General features: G+C 45.2%; 1 protein-coding gene across 1 annotated transcript in view; it reads right to left on the bottom strand.

Moving 5' to 3' along the window:
• LOC124015174 (E3 ubiquitin-protein ligase SMURF2) overlaps positions 1–19,685 on the bottom strand; it is a 51,820-nt gene that overhangs the window by 20,154 nt on the left and 11,981 nt on the right. Inside the window, exons 2-4 of the mRNA XM_046330179.1 lie at positions 8,548–8,586; positions 6,857–6,965; positions 386–519 (exon numbers count right to left, since the gene is read on the bottom strand). Coding sequence (XP_046186135.1) covers positions 386–519; positions 6,857–6,965; positions 8,548–8,586 — 282 coding nt within the window. The remainder of the gene's footprint in view (positions 1–385; positions 520–6,856; positions 6,966–8,547; positions 8,587–19,685) is intronic.

Genomic DNA, 19,685 nt, shown 5'->3' with positions numbered 1-19,685 from the left:
GAGCGTGCACACACAAACCCAAAGCCCCCTAAAACGCCTGTGGACAGGACACAGTGGAACAGCTGCAAAAAGCACAAGCGAAAGAATGACAAACATACACTTGAATAAGACCACAACCGAGGGACATAACAAATCTATGCTTACATTTAAATAGCTGTACAATTATGCATGTCTGAGTAAAATGACCGGTTGTCTAGATTTGCCGACCGAGACAAACAGAGGTTAGTCACTGTGGCGCTAGCCTGTGACTCCGCTAGCCTGTGACTCCGCTAGCCTGTGACTCCGTTTGTGGGACAAACAATGCGTCACTACACAGACATTGCCTCACAGCATTAAATACACACACACACACACACGCACATTAATTCAATCAGGTAGTCCTTACAGCCGGTGTCTTTGAGGCGGTTGATGGCGTTGGATAGAAGGCGTACACAGCCCAGGAAGCCAGCCCCCTGCTTCTTATGGATCTTCTTGTGGTTCCACACGCTGATGGTGATGGAGTCAGACTTTCCAATATATCTGAGGAGAGAAGAGAGAGACCAGTCACTTCCAATGTACTGTAGATGTTACTAAAGCCTGTGTGAATGCACTGTTCCAAAAGGCCAGTCTTTGCCTGGATGTCCCCGCTGGGGAGGCACACATCCGCTCGGGGCTGCCTGTCACCGCGGGCTGCGTCCCCACAAGAACACAGTCAGGAGGTGTCTGAGAGGGATTTTCCGCCCGGCATCTATGAATGTGCGACTCCCAACCCCGAGTGTCTGGGTACGAGAAGGACGAACGCAGACAGATCCTGTGAGTCATAAATCATCCAAAGGCAGCCCTTCGACCCAAAATCACCCAGAGAGGGAGAGAGAAATGAAAGAGACAGGGAGGAGGAGAGGCTGAAAGAGGGATAGAAATAGGATAGTGTAAGTGAGGAAAAGAAGGAGAGAGTGAACAGTTGAACCATAACATTACTCCCTGACTGCCTCTGTTATCACTCTTAGGTACTGTGTGTCAGTCGAGGCCTGGGTATTAAACTCACACTACGTGAACCTGACGTGGCACATCTGTTCAGCCCAGTTCTCTTCCTCAGTGTAAAACTAATCATCCATACAGTTAGCAGACTGCATCCCACTATAATTACCATGCTGCTTACAGAAACTAAAGGGATATGAAACAATGGGGCTGTGAGTAAGATGTCTGGACATTTTGAGTAGAAGCCAAATGCCTGTCTGGGATGCTATCTGAGAGCATTAGAATGCAGGACAGATTTGTAGGGGGGAATTATTACATCCAACACAGATCTGGATATGATTATTGTATCAAATAATAAGGGCAGTAGACTAGACATTGGATTAAGCTTTTCAAAACAAGATACAGTATGTTTACATACACTATACACATGCCAAACATACCAAACTCTCAGATAATATGATTAAGAGTAAGATAAGAGTTAATAAGATAAGAGTTTCTCCTCTTAGGCCATCTCTATGTTATGTCTCTGGTTGGTTGAGCTACATTATATGGCATAATGCATGGCAGTTGGTGCTAGGCAGGCCAGGCTGTCATACTTCCTCAGCAGGCAGAACAGAACCAGCTGGGCCCTGGGGACACTACCGCCACCTGTTCCCCCTGTCCCTATAGCTGCAGAGATGGGACAGAGGCCCTGGTCCAGGCTATGGGAACACAACATTGTGCATGTGTCTTTTCATCCCAATACTTGTATCTATGAAGGTATAGGAGATTAATTAACATCTCATCATTATACACTGCTAAACAAATAAAGGGAAAACTAAAATAACACATCCTAGATCTGGATGAATGAAATATTCTTATTAAATACTTATTACTTTACATAGTTGAATGTGCTGACAACAAAATCACACAAAAATTATCAATGATAATCGAATTTATCAACCCATGGAGGTCTGGATTTGGAGTCACACTCAAAATTAAATTGGAAAACAACACTACAGGCTGATCCAACTTTGATGTAATGTCCTTAAAACAAGTAAAAATGAGGCTTTGTAGTGTGTATGGCCTCCACGTGCCTGTATGACCTCCCTACAACGCCTGGGCATGCTCCTGATGAGGTGGCGGTAGGTCTCCTGAGGGATCTCCTCCCAGACCTGGATTAAAGCATCCGCCAACTCCTGGACAGTCTGTGGTGCAACGTAGCGTTGGTGGATGGAGCGAGACATGATGTCCCAGATGTGCTCAATTGGATTCAGGTCTGGGAAACGGGCGGGCCAGTCCATAGCATCAATGCCTTCCTCTTGCAGGAACTGCTGACACACTCCAGCCACATGAGGTCTAGCATTGTCTTGCATTACGAGGAACCCAGGGCCAACCGCACCAGCATATGGTCTCACAAGGGGTCTGAGGATCTCATCTCAGTACCTAATGGCAGTCAGGCTACCTCTGGCGAGCACATGGAGGGCTGTGCGGCCCACAAAGAAATGCCACCTGTCACGTTCTGACCTTTATTTCCTTTGTTTTGTCATTATTTAGTATGGTCAGGGCGTGAGTTGGGTGGGCAGTCTGTTTGTTTTTCTATGATTTGGGTATTTCTATGTTTCGGCCTAGTATGGTTCTCAATCAGAGGCAGGTGTCATTAGTTGTCTCTGATTGAGAATCATACTTAGGTAGCCTGGGTTTCACTGTGTGTTTGTGGGTGATTGTTCCTGTCTCTGTGTTTTGCACCAGATAGGGCTGTTTTTGGTTTTCCACGTTTATTGTTTTGTAGTGTTCATGTTTATCTGTTTTTATTAAACATGAATCAATATAACTACGCTGCGTTTTGGTCCTCCTCTACTTCACCACAGGAAAACCCTTACACCACCCCACACCATGACTGACCCACCGCCAAACCGGTCATGCTGGAGGATGTTGCAGGCAGCAGAACGTTCTCCACGGCGTCTCCAGACCCTGTCATGTCTGCCCATGTGCTCAGTGTGAACCTGCTTTCATCTGTGAAGAGCACAGGGCGCCAGTGATGAATTTGCCAATCTTGGTGTTCTCTGGCAAATGCCAAACGTCCTGCACGGTGTTGGGCCGTAAGCACAACCCCCACCCGTGGACATCGGGCCCTCATACCACCCTCATGGAGTCTGTTTCTGACCGTTTGAGCAGACACATGCACATTTGTGGCCTGCTGGAGGTCATTTTGCAGGGCTCTGGCAGTGCTCCTCCTGCTCCTCCTTGCACAAAGGTGGAGGTAGCGGTCCTGCTGCTGGGTTGTTGCCCTCCTACGGCCTCCTCCACGTCTCCTGATGTACTGGCCTGTCTCCTGGCAGCGCCTCCATGCTCTGGACACTACGCTGACAGACACAGCAAACCTTCTTGCCACAGCTCGCATTGAAGTGACCTCCTAGATGAGCTGCACTACCTGAGCCACTTGTATGGGTTGTAGACTCCGTCTCATGCTACCATTAGAGTGAAAGCACCGCCAGCATTCAAAAGTGACCAAAACATCAGCTAGGAAGCATAGGAACTGAGAAGTGGTCTGTGGTCACCACCTGCAGAACCACTCCTTTATTGGGGGTGTCTTGCTAATTGCCTATAATATCCACCTGTTGTCTATTCCATTTGCAAAACAGCATGTGAAATGTATTGTCAAGCAGTGTTGCTTCCTAAGTGGACAGTTTGATTTCACAGAAGTGTGATTGACTTGGAGTTACATTATGTTATTTAAGTGTTCCCTTTATTTTGTTTGAGCAGTGTATATCAGTGACGTGCACAATACGGAAGTGGTCCGACGAAGCAGATGCTAAGCCACAGGACTGTTTTGCTAGCACAGGCTGTAATATGCTACGCGATTCATCCCCAAAAATTGAGGAGGCTGCCACATCAGTCACCGGCATCATTAATAAGTACAACATCCACACTGAGCTAGAGGCTAGAGCTGCCGGTTTCAGGGAGCAGGACAGTATTCCGGACGCTTAAAAGAAGATCTGCTACAACCTCCAATGTGCCATCAAACAGGAAGTTTGTCAATACAGACTAAGATTGAATCCTACTACAACGGCTCTGACGCTCGTTGGATGCGGCAGGGCTTGCAAACTATCACAGGGTACAAAGGGAAACCCAGTCACGAGCTGCCCAGTGACATGAGCCTTTCCAGACGAGAAAAATGCCTTCAATGCTCGCTTCGAGGCAAGCAACACTGAACCATGCATACCGTTCATTGACTATAGCTCAGCGTTCCATAGTGCCCTCCAAGTTTATCACTCAGCTAAGGACTCTGGGACTGAACACCTCCCTTGCAACTAGATCCTGGACTTCCTGACGGTCCACCCCCAGGTGGTGGGGGTAGGCAACAACACAGTTGCCACGCTGACCTTCAACACGGGGGCCCCTCAGGGGTGCGTGCTTAGTCCCCTCCTGTACTCCCTGTTCACCCGCTACTGCATGGCATGGCCGCGCACAACTCCAACACCATCATTAAGTTTGCTGACGACACGGCGGTGGTTGGCCTGATCAGCAATGACGATGAGACAGCCTATAGGGAGGAGATCCACGGGGCTGTAGTGGAGTGGTGGAATTATCATGGTCCACACACACCAACACAGTTGTGAAGGCACAACAACACCTCTTCCCACTCAGGAGGCTGAAAAGATTTGGCATGGGCCCTCAGATCCTCAAAAGGTTATACAACTCCACCACAGCTTTGTATCCGACTGCAAGGCGCCATCCAGGACCTGGACGCCAGGGAACTCGGCCCCAGTGATGTACTGGGCCATTCACACTACCCCCTGTAGCACATTGCGGTCGGATGCCAAGCAGTTGCCAGTCATTGGAAGCCCTTCAAAATCGTCAAAGACTCCAGTCGCCCAAGTCATAGACTCTCTGCTACTGCACGGCAAGCTTGTACCGATGAACAAAGTCTGGAACCAACATGACCCTGAACAGCTTCTAACCCCAAGACAAATAGTTCACCAACAGCTACCTGGACGACCTGCATTGAGCCTTTTTGCACTTACTCTTTTGACTCATCACTTACGCTGTTGTTACTGTTCATTATCTATCCTGTTGCCTAGTCACTTTATACCTATGTACATATCTACCTCAAATACTTCGTACCCCTGCACAACAACTTGGTACTGGTACCCAATGTATATAGCCAAGTTATCGTTATGCATTGTGTATTTATTATTACGTGTTTTACTTGTCTATTATTTCTCTATTTTCTTTCTCTCTGCATTGTTGGAAAGGGCCCATAAGTAAGCATTTCGCTGTTAATCTACACCTGTTGTTTTCGAAGCATGTGACAAATAAAATGTTATTTGACATATTCATTAACATATTATACTTAGTATAAATGTAGTTTAAAGCGTGCTGAACAAGAAACTGATAGGTTTGTCCCTAATAGGGAGGGCTTCAGAGCTGTATTACAGTCCAGTCTGTCTGCTACACATACTTTAACTGGGCTGGATAGGAGTCGAGGAGAGGAAGTTTGCCAGCGAGACACAGTCTGCTATCCTTGGCATACAGGCCACTTCCGCAACAATGCTGGCTGGGGTCAGAGGTCACGGACCAGTCTGTTGGTCAGACCACTGAGGAGGCCCTGACGTGTCAATGTTGCCATGAGCACATACACTTCCTCACGCTGTGCACATACAACCAATGGAAAAAGGCTTCAGTGCCAACTAAGCAAAGGCTTTTCTGGCTCTGCTGAGCGTGAGCACCAGGTTTTTCAGACACCATTTGAATATGTGTGAGTGTGCTCAGCTACCCTCAGTCAATTAGACTCCACACACTGAGGAGAGTCCATGTGCCTTAGCATGGAGTAGTAATCCTTAACCCTGACACACAGAGGGAAGGCACCTAAAGGTCTAACATAGTCATTAACAGGAAGAAACACAGGCAGGTTCCAGGTGAAAAAAAACTGGAGAGGTGTGTGCGTGCGTGCGTGCATTTGGCTCCGTCTTGGGAGCATACAGGTCGATGTTCTCCCATCCATCACCGTATCCAGCACTCTCTCTCCTCCACAGTGGGACTGACTGACTGACTGAGGGCTGTGTTTCCCTCCTGTCAAATGGGACATGAAAAGCTAATTAAACAGCCATGGTGGGAGAGGGTCTGGTATCCTGAGCAACCAAACAAACGGAGACATGTGCTTCCTCTTTCTGTTAGCTACGCGTGACGGCTGGATAAACATTGGGAACTTTCCCAAATACTGGAAACGTTCACTCCCCCCCTCTATTTCCAGGTTGTTTTCACAAGACACGCAGTCCTTGGGAAAAGCGACATGGGTGAAACAAGACATGCACATATTTCTGTCCAAAAGGTAAAAGGCTTCTGAGATTAGTTTCCCTCCCCACAGTTCTATTTAAATGTTTTTCTTTTTCACTTTAACTACCCCAGTGGAGTTGTCATTGCTGGCCTACAGATAAGTGAGAGGACAGATATAAACATAGCTTACTGTAAGGCATTTAGATCCTGCAGAATCAATGTGTGACACATCCCTTGGCACATTGGAGTTGGGTGAGGGAATGCGTAGATCACAGGAAGTTGGTGGCATCTTAATTGGGGAGGACGGGCTCATGGTAATGGCTGGAGCGGAATGGTGGAATGGTATCAAATACATCAAATGCATGGTTTCCATGTGTTTGATGCCATTCCAGTTGCGCTGTTCCATCCATTATCATGCGCTGTTCTCCCCTCAGCAGCCTCCACTGGTGTAGATATAGCATAGAGGGCACTGGTGATAGTTATAGAGAGGGGCCGCAGTTCAGCAGAATGCTGGTTCATTACTAAATCAGCAGGTTAAGGTAAGATTTCTGTTAGATACACAGCTGCTTCTATATGGATGGTATGTCAAGCGCAAGCTCTGCGCTATCCGTTATCTGGTTTGAGTGATGAGGGGACTCACAGGTCGTAGTGCTGGTTCCACTTGGGGTCGAGGGTGTTCTTCACGGTGTCTGTGGAGTGACATTGTCCTGAGCCGTCCACCACCACTTTGGCAAAGGGATCAGGGAGGCCTGCAGGGGAACACACACACACACTCTGCCTCAGCACATTGCCCTGGCCAAGGACTGGCTGTACTAGGAGAAAATGTTACAGGCATCACTCCATCATTATTTGATGATTTCATTATGCAGATGGAAGTGAGACTATCCGGTTTCTGAAAGTGGGAAAAGAGGTCACCTGAAGAAAAATACCTTTGATGAATAACATTCTATGACAGTCTAGGAATGGCTGATGTGTGAATCTGATAGTGTGACTGAACCTGAGCCGAGTGACAGATATCTAGACATACGGGTGGACATGACATTGACACTAATAGACAGACCTGAGGGACCTGTTGGACGACATTTACCTGCAGATAGCCTGGGTGTGGTGGACACACAGGCTCACGGACACACACACACATATGCCACGCAGGCCCACACAAACAAAACAAAACTGCACTTAGAAATACATCTCTCCGTATACATAAACACACTATCCCACAGAGACAAGCCTGCCTTGCTGCCACACAAGGCATAGTTTTCTCCACCCAGGCCCTAACTGAGTGAGTGTTTACTCAGCCCATGAGGGTTGGAATGGGAGGAATGGGCACCAGAGAAACCACCTGAGTGAGGGACCTTAAAACACTCATTCTCCATGACAGCCTGACCCAAACACACCCAAACACTCGAGCCACTATGGACACAGAGCACACACTGAAATGCTGTGCTTTTTCACTCTTAAATGGACTAGCTTTAAATGACGGTATAAACGTTTTATTGATATCCCATAATTAACTTCTACAGAATTGCCCCAATTAGGCACATTTGGGCAGACTTAATACAACATCTTGAACAGACATGCAATGGTTCATTGGATCAGTCTAAAAATGTACACAAACACTGCTGCCATCTAGTGGCCAGAATCTAGTGGCCAAATTGAATTTAATTGTGATCTTTCTCTTGCATTTCAAAGATGATGGAAAAAAAGAGAAAGAAAATGAATGTTTTTTTCCCTTTTTTATTATCTTGTACCAGATTAAATGTGTTATATTCTCCTACATTAATATCACATTTACACAAACTTCAAACTTCAAAGTGTTTCCTTTAAGAATATGCATATCCTTGCTTCAGGTCCTGAGCGACAGGTAGTTGGTTAGATTTGGGTATGTCGTTTTAGGCGAAAATTTAAAGAAGGGTCCGATCCTTAAGAGATATTTCAGACCTGTGTGACTCAATGCATGAAATGGGAACGAAACAAAGGGAATAAAATAGTAATAGTTTTATTGGCTAATATTGATAATAAGCTACATCATTGTGACGTGGTGAGCTCATCTTTCTCCCCACAAACATATCAGTAGTAACATTACAGGCTACTATCCCTTTCCTCGTTGATGGAGTAGTGTAGTGATTGGTTAAGTGTGTTAGCATGGCGTTCTGATGGTAGGGAACTCTAGCAGCTGGCAGCAGGCCCTCTTTAATCAGCTCAAACTGACCCACATTTCACATTTCTCACGGGGGATACATATCTCACACTGCAGACATCAAAGCCCTCAAGCCCCCTGACTATAAAACTATAGAGGATCAGAAACACAGCTTCCACTGGGTTACTTACGAAAGAAATCTTTCTTCACCAGGTTTTTGGCGCAGAGGACTGAAAGAGAAGAGGAGAATGAGGTGTTATTTTTAATCGTTGCCGATAGACACATATTACACACTGACAGGCTGTTGTGATCGTGTGGTTACATCACTGCCAAGGGAGAGGTTTGTGCAGGGCTGAAGTGATACACTGCTGCTCAGGGAACTGAATCGAAAAGCGCTCCATCTTGGATATGGATAGCCTTGGCTACATTACATAGGCAGCAAGAGCATTTCTTTTATAATGTGTAATGTAAGACAAGTAATGTGACTTTCAGGTGATAGAGAAAACACACGCACATATATCTTTAGCCAGACTGGATTGTGCCAGACCCTATATCTCTACATTTGAGTGTGTGTACTGATCATAAGCTGACAACCAGGTGATGTCTCAATGACATGAGGACCTCCAATGTTCCGCTCCAGATAATAGACCCACATCAACATGATTTATAGCTATAGTAGTTAATTAACAGCGAGTCAACCAAGAAAGTAACTTGACGATAATACATATGGGCACTTGTTGGCGACATGCTGAATCATAAGGCATTCGCACATTAATTCAATTTGAACTATTAAAAGGGAGGGGCATACTCTTCCCCACAGCAGCCAGCCTGCAGCAGCAGAGTAGTAGATTGGGCAGATCCCCAGTGAGAACCATGGAGGGGCTGCTGAGGCAATGAGGCAGAGCCACTTAAACACCCTCCACCAGGCCTGGATGAACGGCCACCTGGGTGTCTGGAGTCACCGACACACACTCAGTCACTTACTCAGCCCCGGCCCAAGCCCAGTCCCTCTGGTTCGCTTCAGTACAGACACAGCCACAGGCAATAATGGCCTTTCTATTGTACTTCAATTACCTTTGTGTATTTGGTCAAAGTATTTTTTGGGCCATCCCGGTCACATCCCACTGATCAAAATCCACCCACTATGCTCACTACCAGCGCAGTTCAATACCACCCCATAGATGCCAGCTGCGGTGCGACAGCCGTCCATATCTGCCATGTGAGTCGATTTCAGATCTTTGAGAGATGAAATCTCTCATGTCTGGCGGGCCCCGAGGCCATTTGTGTGTCTTTCTCTCTACAGAGATCCGCTCACATGCAGGTGTGTCCAGACTTTACTTTGCTAACACAAATAAACAAAGGCAGGCCCATAAGGGCAGACAGCAGCCTAAGCCATTGAATCTACAAACACCGCTATTCATCTGCCCCTCCCCACCCAACCACAGCTAAACACAGGGAGAACCACAGTGCTTACACTGCATGTGAAACATAACCTGACTCCTAAATCAATTTAGGTCTGAGCTGAAACAACGTATGAGAAGGAACAGAACACCATTTAAGAGTGCCATGGACTGAATTAAACACACAAATCACAGACCACAGTGTGAAACACAAACATCTACACATGGTGTTTACTGATACATTCAGCACACACAAAGGGTTTCTGGGTTTAATGAAAATTACACCATTAAGATGGAGAGGAGGGAGACAAATAGGTCTTAACCGAATTTAAACCCTCTTGGGGGATGGGAAGGGAGAACATGCTCGACAGACGAGGAAGAATTTCTTCCAGCAAACATCCCTGGGAATGTGTTCCGTTCCAGTGAAACCCACCTCATTACTCAAACATCTGGTATGCATCTCTCTCAGTCAGTCTCACACAGACACTGTATGCCAGTCATCACACACACCACAGGCCCCTGAAAGGTTCCACAACACCTCGCTCTGCACACCCGCTCTAGCTCCAGTGATCTAATTAATTATTTACAGGCAGAGAGGTGTGAGAGAGAGAGAATGTCGGGGTGTGAGGTGCTGTGAGCGGGTGAGGAGTTGTAAGAATCAGGTAACAGCACTCTGTGATATCACTATTCAGGTCTGGCTTCTTTTACAACCTAATACGGGCAGAACGACATACGCTGGGTCCTGACAACTAGCTCCATAGTGCGTTTCTCAAAAGTAGATGATTTAATCAAAAGAAATAGACTCTCAAAGCTGATAATTTTCTGTATTTTCACAGCTGCCTCGGCGCAAAGCTACAGGAGATGGACATGAACAGTTCAAACGTTACAGGGAGTCCCAGGGCAATGGTGAGTCTCATGTAGCCAAATGTAAACTGGCAGAGAGGAAGAGGGAAGCGAGAGGAGGCCGGTGACACAATAGGCCTGTCTGACTGTGGTAGTGAAATGACACATCACGGAACACCAGAACTTGCAGTAATGTCCCTCTGACCGGGACATGAAAACCAACGGGCCTTCTGTAAGCATACATTACACCTAGCCATCAATACAGCAGGAAAACAACATAACACTTATGTAAAATATAGAACAGGCCGAATTACAGCCGAGCACAGCGGACCAAAGACAAAACCACTGAAATTACAGAGAAAACCGGACAATGGCAGCAGAGAAGCCAATGCTGAGATAGACTGCAGCACATGAATGGAGCACCGGACTGCAATCATCATCCAATGTAAGCCAACCATCAGAACATGAGAGGAGTTCTCATTACTAGGGCCCTGTAAAATCTGCGATGCGGAGAACGGCAATGGACATTAAAACAGAATTTAACCATATAAATTGTTTTATTGAACTTAGTAGGGAATCAACTAAATGTATTGAAAATGAATTCATTTGAGCAAGCTTATCATACATAAGACATGAACAGAATACATCAGTGATATGTATTTCCTGCAACTTTCTGAAGAGTTAACGAGAATTCCCCATCTGTGTATGCGCAGTGAGCGCGTCTACCACTTTGTATAGTCGTTAGCGATGATGCTAATGAAAATGTCATGTTTTGTCTTTGATTATCATGTCTTCTGGTAGATGGAAAGGCTTTCCAAAAAACCTTCTCAATAAAATGTTAACTACAAAGTAACCTATGCTTAAATGGATTATTTGCATCAATCTAGTGGGTATTTAATCCATGTGTAACTCCGTGTTGTTGTTTGTGTGGCACTGCTTTGCTTTATCTTAGCCAGGTCGCAGTTGTAAATGACAACTTGTTCTCAACTGGCCTTCCTGGTTAAATAAAAGTTGAAAAAATAAATACATGTTTTGCTAATTCTACCATCACATACACTACAAAAATAACACTAAATAATAGCCTCTAGCTATGTGCTACACCCCAAAATCTATATTTATAAAAAATGTAACAGACCTCAAGTGGTCTCCTGATGTGGTTTAAGCATTGTTGTGGACTTAGAACATCCAATTTAGTTGTTTTTCAATAAAATAAAAAAAAATGATTTTGAGAGTGAAAACCTGAAAAAACCCCTGGTCAAAACAGAAACCTTGAAAAAGTAAACTGAGAATTCGAAATCAGTCAAAAAAAATAAAACAGAACTCAGACACCATGGGCCAACTGCTTATTTTTCAGTCAATATATAGCCTAACCACCAATATACGTGGTAGGATAGGTAGGTCAATGTTATGCAGGTATTGAGCAGATAGTTTGACTGATCCCGTAGTAAACTAGAGAGTGAAGACCGGCTGTAAACTATAATGATGTACATGTGTGTAAATCTGTGTGTAAATCTGAATGTCAAACAGCCACGCTCTTAAATTGTTCTCCGATGATGGTTGTTTAATACTTCTCATGGTGTTACATACACTACATGACCAAGAGTATGTGGACACGTGTTCGTCGAACATATCATTCCAAAATCATGGGCATTAATATGGAGTTGGTCCCACCTTTGCTGCTCTAACAGATTCCACTCTTCTGGGAAGGCTTTCCACTAGTTGGTGGAACATGGCTGTGGGGTCTTGCTTCCATTCAGCCACAAGAGCATTAGTGAGGTTGGACACTAATGTTGGGCGATTAGGCCTGGCTCGCAGTCGACGTTCCAATTCATCCCAAAAGTGTTTGATGGGGTTGAGGTCAGGGTTCTGAGCAGGCCCGTCAAGTTCTTCCACACCGATCTCGACAAACCATTTCTGTATGGACCTCGCTTTGTTCACAGGGGCATTGTCACGCTGAAACAGGAAAGGGCATTCCCCAAACTGTTGCCACAAAGTTGGAAGCATAGAATCGTCTAGAGTTTCATAGTATGGTGTAGCGTTAATTTCCCTACACTGGAACTAAGGGGCCTAGCACGAACCATGAAAAACAGCCTCAAACCATTATTCCTCCTCCATCAAATTTTACAGTTGGCACTATGCATTGTGGCAGGTAACTTTCTCCTGGCATTCACCAAACCCAGATTCATTCGTTGGACTCCCAGATGGTGAAATGTGATTCATCACTCCAGAGAAAGCATTTCCACTGCTCCAGAGTCCAACGGCGGCAAGCTTTTCACCACTCCAGCCGGCACTTGGCATTGTGCATGGTGATCTTAGGCTTGTGTGCGGCTGCACAGCCATAGAAACCCATTTCATGAAGCTCCAGACAAACAGTTATTGTGCTGACGTTGCTTCCAGAGGCAGTTTGGAACTATGTAGTGAGTGTTGCAACTAAGGACAGACGTTGTTGCTCCTATACGTTTCCACTTCACAATAACAGCCCTTACAGTTGACCGGGGAAGCTCTAGAAGGGCAGACATTTGATGAACTGAAAGTCACTAAGCTCTTCAGTATGGGCCATTCTACTGCCAATGTTTGTCTATGGAGATTGCATGGCTGTGTGCTTGATTTTGTACACCTGTCAGCAACGGTGTGGCTGAAACAGCAGAATCCACTAATTTGAAGAGGTGTCCACATACTTTTGGTGAGATAGTGTATTCACAAGTAGTTTCTAAATAGAAAGAACTGATAAAGGATCTGAATGAAGAGAACTGTGGGGGGACAGTCAGAGAAACATCCTGGAGAAAAAGAATGGTTGCACATCCCATCTCACCAACACAGAATATTGCATTAAACGGTCCATAAGCCACTGAAGAAACATAGCAAACACCATATTGCTGACAGAAATATGTTAGCCATATGATCCAACCTACGGAACACCCCCATTTAATCTACTTTCTATCACGATATCTTTGTTTAATGACATACAGTTAAATGATTGTCCCCATTTCCTGCCAGCACACAGAATTCTTTAAATGTATGGGTTTCTAGGAAGTCTGTCCTGATGACAGGAGCCTTCCCTAAGAAAAGGAAACCGGCCAGCTTGCACCTACAGGGCGGCATCATAAACCTATTTTTATTGGTCACGCCAGGCGCACTTTCTCATACTCACACACTGACAAATATATAGCTCTCTCCATCCAGGCACATAAACATGGCCACACACACACACACATTTCAAGCATTTCGCTACACCAGCAATTACATCGGCTAAATATGTGTATGTGACCAATTAAATTTGATTTGACACACATATACATACAGAGAATGAAACATCATGGGCACTTGCACACACAGACACAAAACGTGCTACACTCACAATCCTGGGAAAAATATGTAGAAATGTAAAAAACATTATTTTGGTTAGTTAGAATCACATAATTTCTTTCCCATGTCCACTTTTAACAAAATACTGTTCTCAAGGAGTTGTGATTTATTTGCACAACCGAGTAATGTACTTGCCAAAATGAATAAGGTTTTGATTGGGAGGGAGATAGCTGGAGTCAAAAATGGTACAAAAAAGTGACAATTCTAATCAATTCCACCTTATTTATTACCCATTTCGAAGGGTTTTGACTAGATGGGATACAGCGTTTGTCATATTTTTCATAACAGGTTAGGAGAACTTACACAGAAGGTTAAGAGAACTTACGCAGCAGGTTAGGAGTATTACCATAGCAGGTTAGGAGAATTAGGTTAAGGTTAGAAACACTTTTCTACTTTTGGCAAAAGCAGTTTCCCTTCTAGCATGAAATATCAAAAATATCAGCCCTGTCCAAAACCCACCCCTGGTTCAAAACTAATTTTCCAAACATTTCTCACCCTGTCTGCCCCTACTAAGCACTCCGGAAAAACATCACGTAACCCTCTGCATCTCGGCGCATCTTAAATCCCCAGTCGTCATAGCGACGGCGGTATCGAGTCAAGGCTGAGAGAAGGGTCTCTCTGTGTGTCTGTGTTTCTCATTCTGGTCGCGCTGCCGCCAGCTCAAAGACCCAACGACTGCAGTGTGACTGACAGGGAGGAAAGACAGCACAATTGAGCTGCTCACAACAGGAGAGGAGTAGGCTAATGAGTGTTGACATTTAAAACTATGAATACAGTAATGGAGAAGAATACCACACACAAACAAAAACACTATAATAGAGGTGGGCTCAAGAGGCATTCCTAATTGTTGTATAGCACTGGAATGACTTGAGTGTGGATATGACAGGGTGGACAGAGTAGACTTGTAGTGTACAGTTATTCAATCGTGTCAGCCTTGTACCAGGCGCGGCGCTGCAACATCAGTCAACTAAGGTATCTGTGGGGGTGACAAAGTGAGTAATAGCTGCTGTATATCACAGCTTGAATGCTAATGATAACCACGCCGCGCGCTCCTTCCCTCCATCACCAGGCTGTCCACACAGCCTTCATAGGGAACCGGGATCACATGCAACTCTGATAAATGACAAAAGCCTTTTAGGCTAACATATTCTACATTTACTCCACATTCTTATCTAAATGGCCCACAACCAAACAGCTGGAGAGGAATTTGAAGCTGCAGCTGGACATACATTCAGAAACCCACCCACACACACTTCCCTCTTACGACCCATGAAGCCTCATCTCTTAATATCCTGTTAAAGATGTGGTATCACTTGTCCTGTCCTCCTACAAGCCCTGAGTCATTGGCACTGACAGGAACAAACAAGTGGAACATATCTAATGACTAAACTGGAACATAACCCGGCATTCCAGCATAGAAAGCAGAGGAGTTGTGTATCCTCCTTGTGTCTGACAGTCAGTCAGTGGGTTATTAGTCACATCATAGGTTTCCAAATCACAGACCAAAATAGGTAGCTTCCACAAAGGGGGTGGGGAGGGGGATCAGCAAACACCACCACTTCCTGGTCTTCTCGGTCAAAATCAATGAACAGATAGGTTAGAGGCAGGCAGAGACCTTGGGGGTAAAGTTAAAGTTCCACCTATGGAGAAAGAGACGTGGGTGAGTCGCTGGACACAAAGAGATCCAGTGTCCGGGGACTCAATGCACCCCCACCACTCACGCCACCTGGGGAGGGAGAGGTCACATGACACGCTGAATGAGCAAACAATCATTAGCCAAAACAAAATGGAGGCACTTCAGCTGGATCCCACACATCTCCCGCTCTCTCTCTCTCAAACACACACTCAAACTCTACCACTCGAATTATAACCCAGTGGGATGAAACATGGGAAATGGATGCTGTGGGGAAAAAGGGGGATTGACAGTGCTACCCTGGTCTACAGCTCTGTGGTTAACCATCACACTGGAGTGCCTGTGGAGGAGGAGGAAGTGGGGGTGTGGGAAAAGAGAACTGCCTTATAAAAACCCACCATTACCAGCCTGTCCAAAGTCAAAATCAGGTCTGGAATTTAACAAAAGAAAAAGAGGGACATGTCAAAATCAACCTCTTTCAGTGTGAAATCATAATTGTGTGACCCAAAACAATAGTGCTGCTGCTAACCCCTGCACCACCCTTCTTCCCCTCCACCTGGTTCCCCTAGTCCAGTGCCCTGACCCAATCTACCAGACAGTCTGACATCTCCCTGGAAAGCCTGCCTGCCAGCCTGTCTCTAGCCCTGTTTTGACTCCAGGACTGAGCGCTCTCATTCGCAGCATTGTTCTTCTGTAAACAAAAGGCTTCCTTTTCCCCCAACCACTCCTCCTTTCACTGTGCCTTAAAAAAAGAGAGAAGAAAGAAGGAAGGAGAGGGAGAGAGTTCGGATCAACAAGTGTTGGAGGTGGACCAGGTCCTAATCTGTAATCACCAATCCGCTTCCTCCTGCAGCCTGATCCATCTCCTGGTTTCCCCACTCTCTCGAGGGCGAATATCCCTCTGCTTCCAGCCAGCCCATTAGGCGCTGGTGGGTTCTCAAATCCGGGCCTGTCTAGGCTCTCATTCCAAGATAATGTGAGTCTTATCTGGGCTGGGGCTTCCATTGCCTCTCCACAGAGGGAACAGTGACAGGACAGCATGACACACACACACACGCACACACACACACACAAGGGTTCAAAGAGAATCGAGACAGTACAATAAGGTCCTCATGGACATTCTATAGGGTAGTTGTAGACTAGATCATTTATATGGCCTATGTGTTGTGTGTCATGGTATGTCTGCCTGGGCTGGCTGTGCTAACATGAGCGTGCCACACGCTCCAAAAAGCCCTGCTTAGTGGGACAGTTCAGAAGGTTTGCAGCTGGGCAGGACTCTTCTCTCTATGTGTCCACTCAACTCTGCTCCAGACAAAAGTGGGTTGTTTTTTAAAGACCTTGCCACACCACTTAACTGTAGACCTGAATGTAGCCTAGTTGGGCAGGATGGGGGTTAGTGGGGGAGTGCAGAGTAGAATTTCATCAAACCCAACTCTTCAGAGCGCAAGTGTAGAAATGTGGTTGGGCCAATGGACTGGTAGAAAATATAAATATCCATCTAAGGCAATTTTTACATTTTAGGAAATCCACTTATGTAAATATGCTAATCTGATAAGACTTCAGCTGGGCAAATAAATGCTGATATTAAGAGTCTAGGTAGGAGCTGAGTGATCAGGAAAGAGGCTGCTAGGAAAAGCTTTAAAATGAGATGTGGGGCAAAAAACACCACCAAGATTTCATCATCTCACCTGCCACTTCAGATCATAAGGAAAACAGAGAGCATGCTTTTAAGAAAAAAAGATTTTCACTAGGCTCAAAATCATAGGAGCATTCAAAGACATGCTTCATCTCCCACACTCTAGAGGTGGAGAAGTCTTCTCAACACAGGGTTCTACAGTGCGATCATTTCACTGGCATATGCACTTAAATATTTTGCTGTGCAAACCAGAATTGTTTTATTTAGGCGCGCCAGTGCGCCTAGATAAATTAAGGGTTCTATCTTTAATATCTCAAATATTTGTCAGTGTGCTTCTAAATTTATTTGCGTGTTGCCTACATTTTTCACACGTGCTCTTTATAAAAAAGGTCAGCGTAGAGCCCTGCAACAACTAGGGAATGGAGGAGGGTGGGAGAAAACCTGCTGTGATGTACATTATGACCACAAAATAAATACAGCTGAATTGGATCCCCAGGACTACTATTACACACTGATGGACAGTGGAGCTGACATCAGGTACATCTGTCACACACAGTCAATGTAAAATGACCAGGCATGTTGGAATTACAGAGGACTCAAAATGTTCCACATACAAAAAGATTTTAAAAAACATAAACGTCAACCATCAGAGATGTGCTCCAAGGAACCTCTCAGTATCATACTTAACACACCATGTTCTGATGAGCTCAAACTAAGAACCTGTAGTCAGGGGACATGACGTCTGGTTGGACCGTAGAGAATGTCTACCGGAGGGAAGGTGGCATTCATTGTTGCCAAACTGAACCATTCTCCTGATGGAGACAATGAGGGAAGTGATATTTAAAAAAATATATTTCACCTTTATTTAACTAGGTAAGTCAGATAAGAACAAATTCTTACTTACAATGACGGCCTACCCCGGCCAAACCCAGACGACGCTGGGCTAATTGTGCGCCGCCCTATGGGACTCTCAATCACGGCCGGATGTAATACAGCCTGGATTTGAACCAGAGACTGCACTGAGATGCAGTGCCTTAGACCGCAGTGCCACTCGGGAGAGACAAGTCACACAGAGTCGGTAAAGCAACCTTTCAATGCTAAACCTGTCTGACCATGCAAACAAAAGGGCTGACGACATTCTTGGTGTGAGAACATGTCATCCATCTTACATCACCCTTTCCTCCATGAGGCCTTGTGTAATTGCATAAGGAGTCCACATCAACTATTTTGAGAACCAAAAAGAAGGAACTCATCCCCATGTTTTTTGCTGTATTTTTGGTACCCCTGCGTAAGTAGGCCTACATGTGTTTTTTCCACTGTGTGATACAATGTGCCTGAGAGGAAGTCATCCAGTCGAGTAAAGTCTTCCACAGCACTGATGCTTAGTGAGGAGTCAAAACAGTGAGCACTCAGCTTCTGCCAGCTTGCACCACTGTTGGCTGGGACTGGGCAGTTTAGAGTGGCTGCATGGCTCTCTAAAGCTCTTTGGCTCCTCTGCCATTTCTGATGTAGACTCATGGAGGAGAGGCCGGGGTAGAGCTACAGAGGAGAGAGGGATATTACTAACCTGTTTAACAGACATGGAGGTCCGCCACGGCATGGAGCAGAGAAATACTGCTGCTCCCTTCATTTTCCTCCCTGTGAGTTTGTTTCATAAAATGATTCCACAACTCTGTTTGAGAGGAGGGTTACATCATGAGCAAGCCACGATTTGGGGCATGCCAACCATCACACTGCCTCGAGTAGACTCTGATTCATCTTTTCACCTGAACAGCAACGTAATACAATGAATGTGCTCCATCCCTTAACCTTGAAAGCCTATAGGTGAAGACACAAGAGGGTAACTCAGGCCCTATGTACCGCCAATGATTTGGGCATAATTATATGTTTTCAAAGTAAAAGAGACAATGCAGTCCACACACACAACATGTAGGCTCGTCACACAACATGTGTATCAACATTCTTGGGAGACCCAGTCATCCTTGATTGTCAACATTATGTAGTGAACTACAAAAGTATTGGGATAGTGACGCATTCTTTGTTGTTTTGGCTCTGTACTCCAGCACTTTGGATTTGAAATGATACAATGACTGATGTGCAGACTGTCAGCATTAATTTGAGGGTATTTTCATCCATATTGGGTGAACTGTTGAGAAATGACGTAACTTTTTGTACACAGACCCCACATTTTAGGGGACCAAAAGTATTCACGTGTATTAAAATAGTAAAAAGATAAGTATTTGGTCCCATATTCATAACACACAATGACTACATAAAGCTTGGGACTCGGATGCATTTGTCGGATGCATTTGCGGTTTGTTTTGGTTGAGGTTCAAATTATTTTGTCGCCAATAGAGATGAATGCTAAATAATGTATTGTGTCATTTTGGAGTCAGTTGTATTGAAAATAAGAATAATGTGGATGCTACCATGACTATGGATAATCCTGAA

Source organism: Oncorhynchus gorbuscha, linkage group LG26 (assembly GCF_021184085.1).
Source record: "Oncorhynchus gorbuscha isolate QuinsamMale2020 ecotype Even-year linkage group LG26, OgorEven_v1.0, whole genome shotgun sequence".
NCBI lineage: Eukaryota > Metazoa > Chordata > Actinopteri > Salmoniformes > Salmonidae > Oncorhynchus > Oncorhynchus gorbuscha.
Note: the sequence above shows the minus strand (reverse complement) of the source record. Positions and strands in the feature narration are given on the sequence as shown.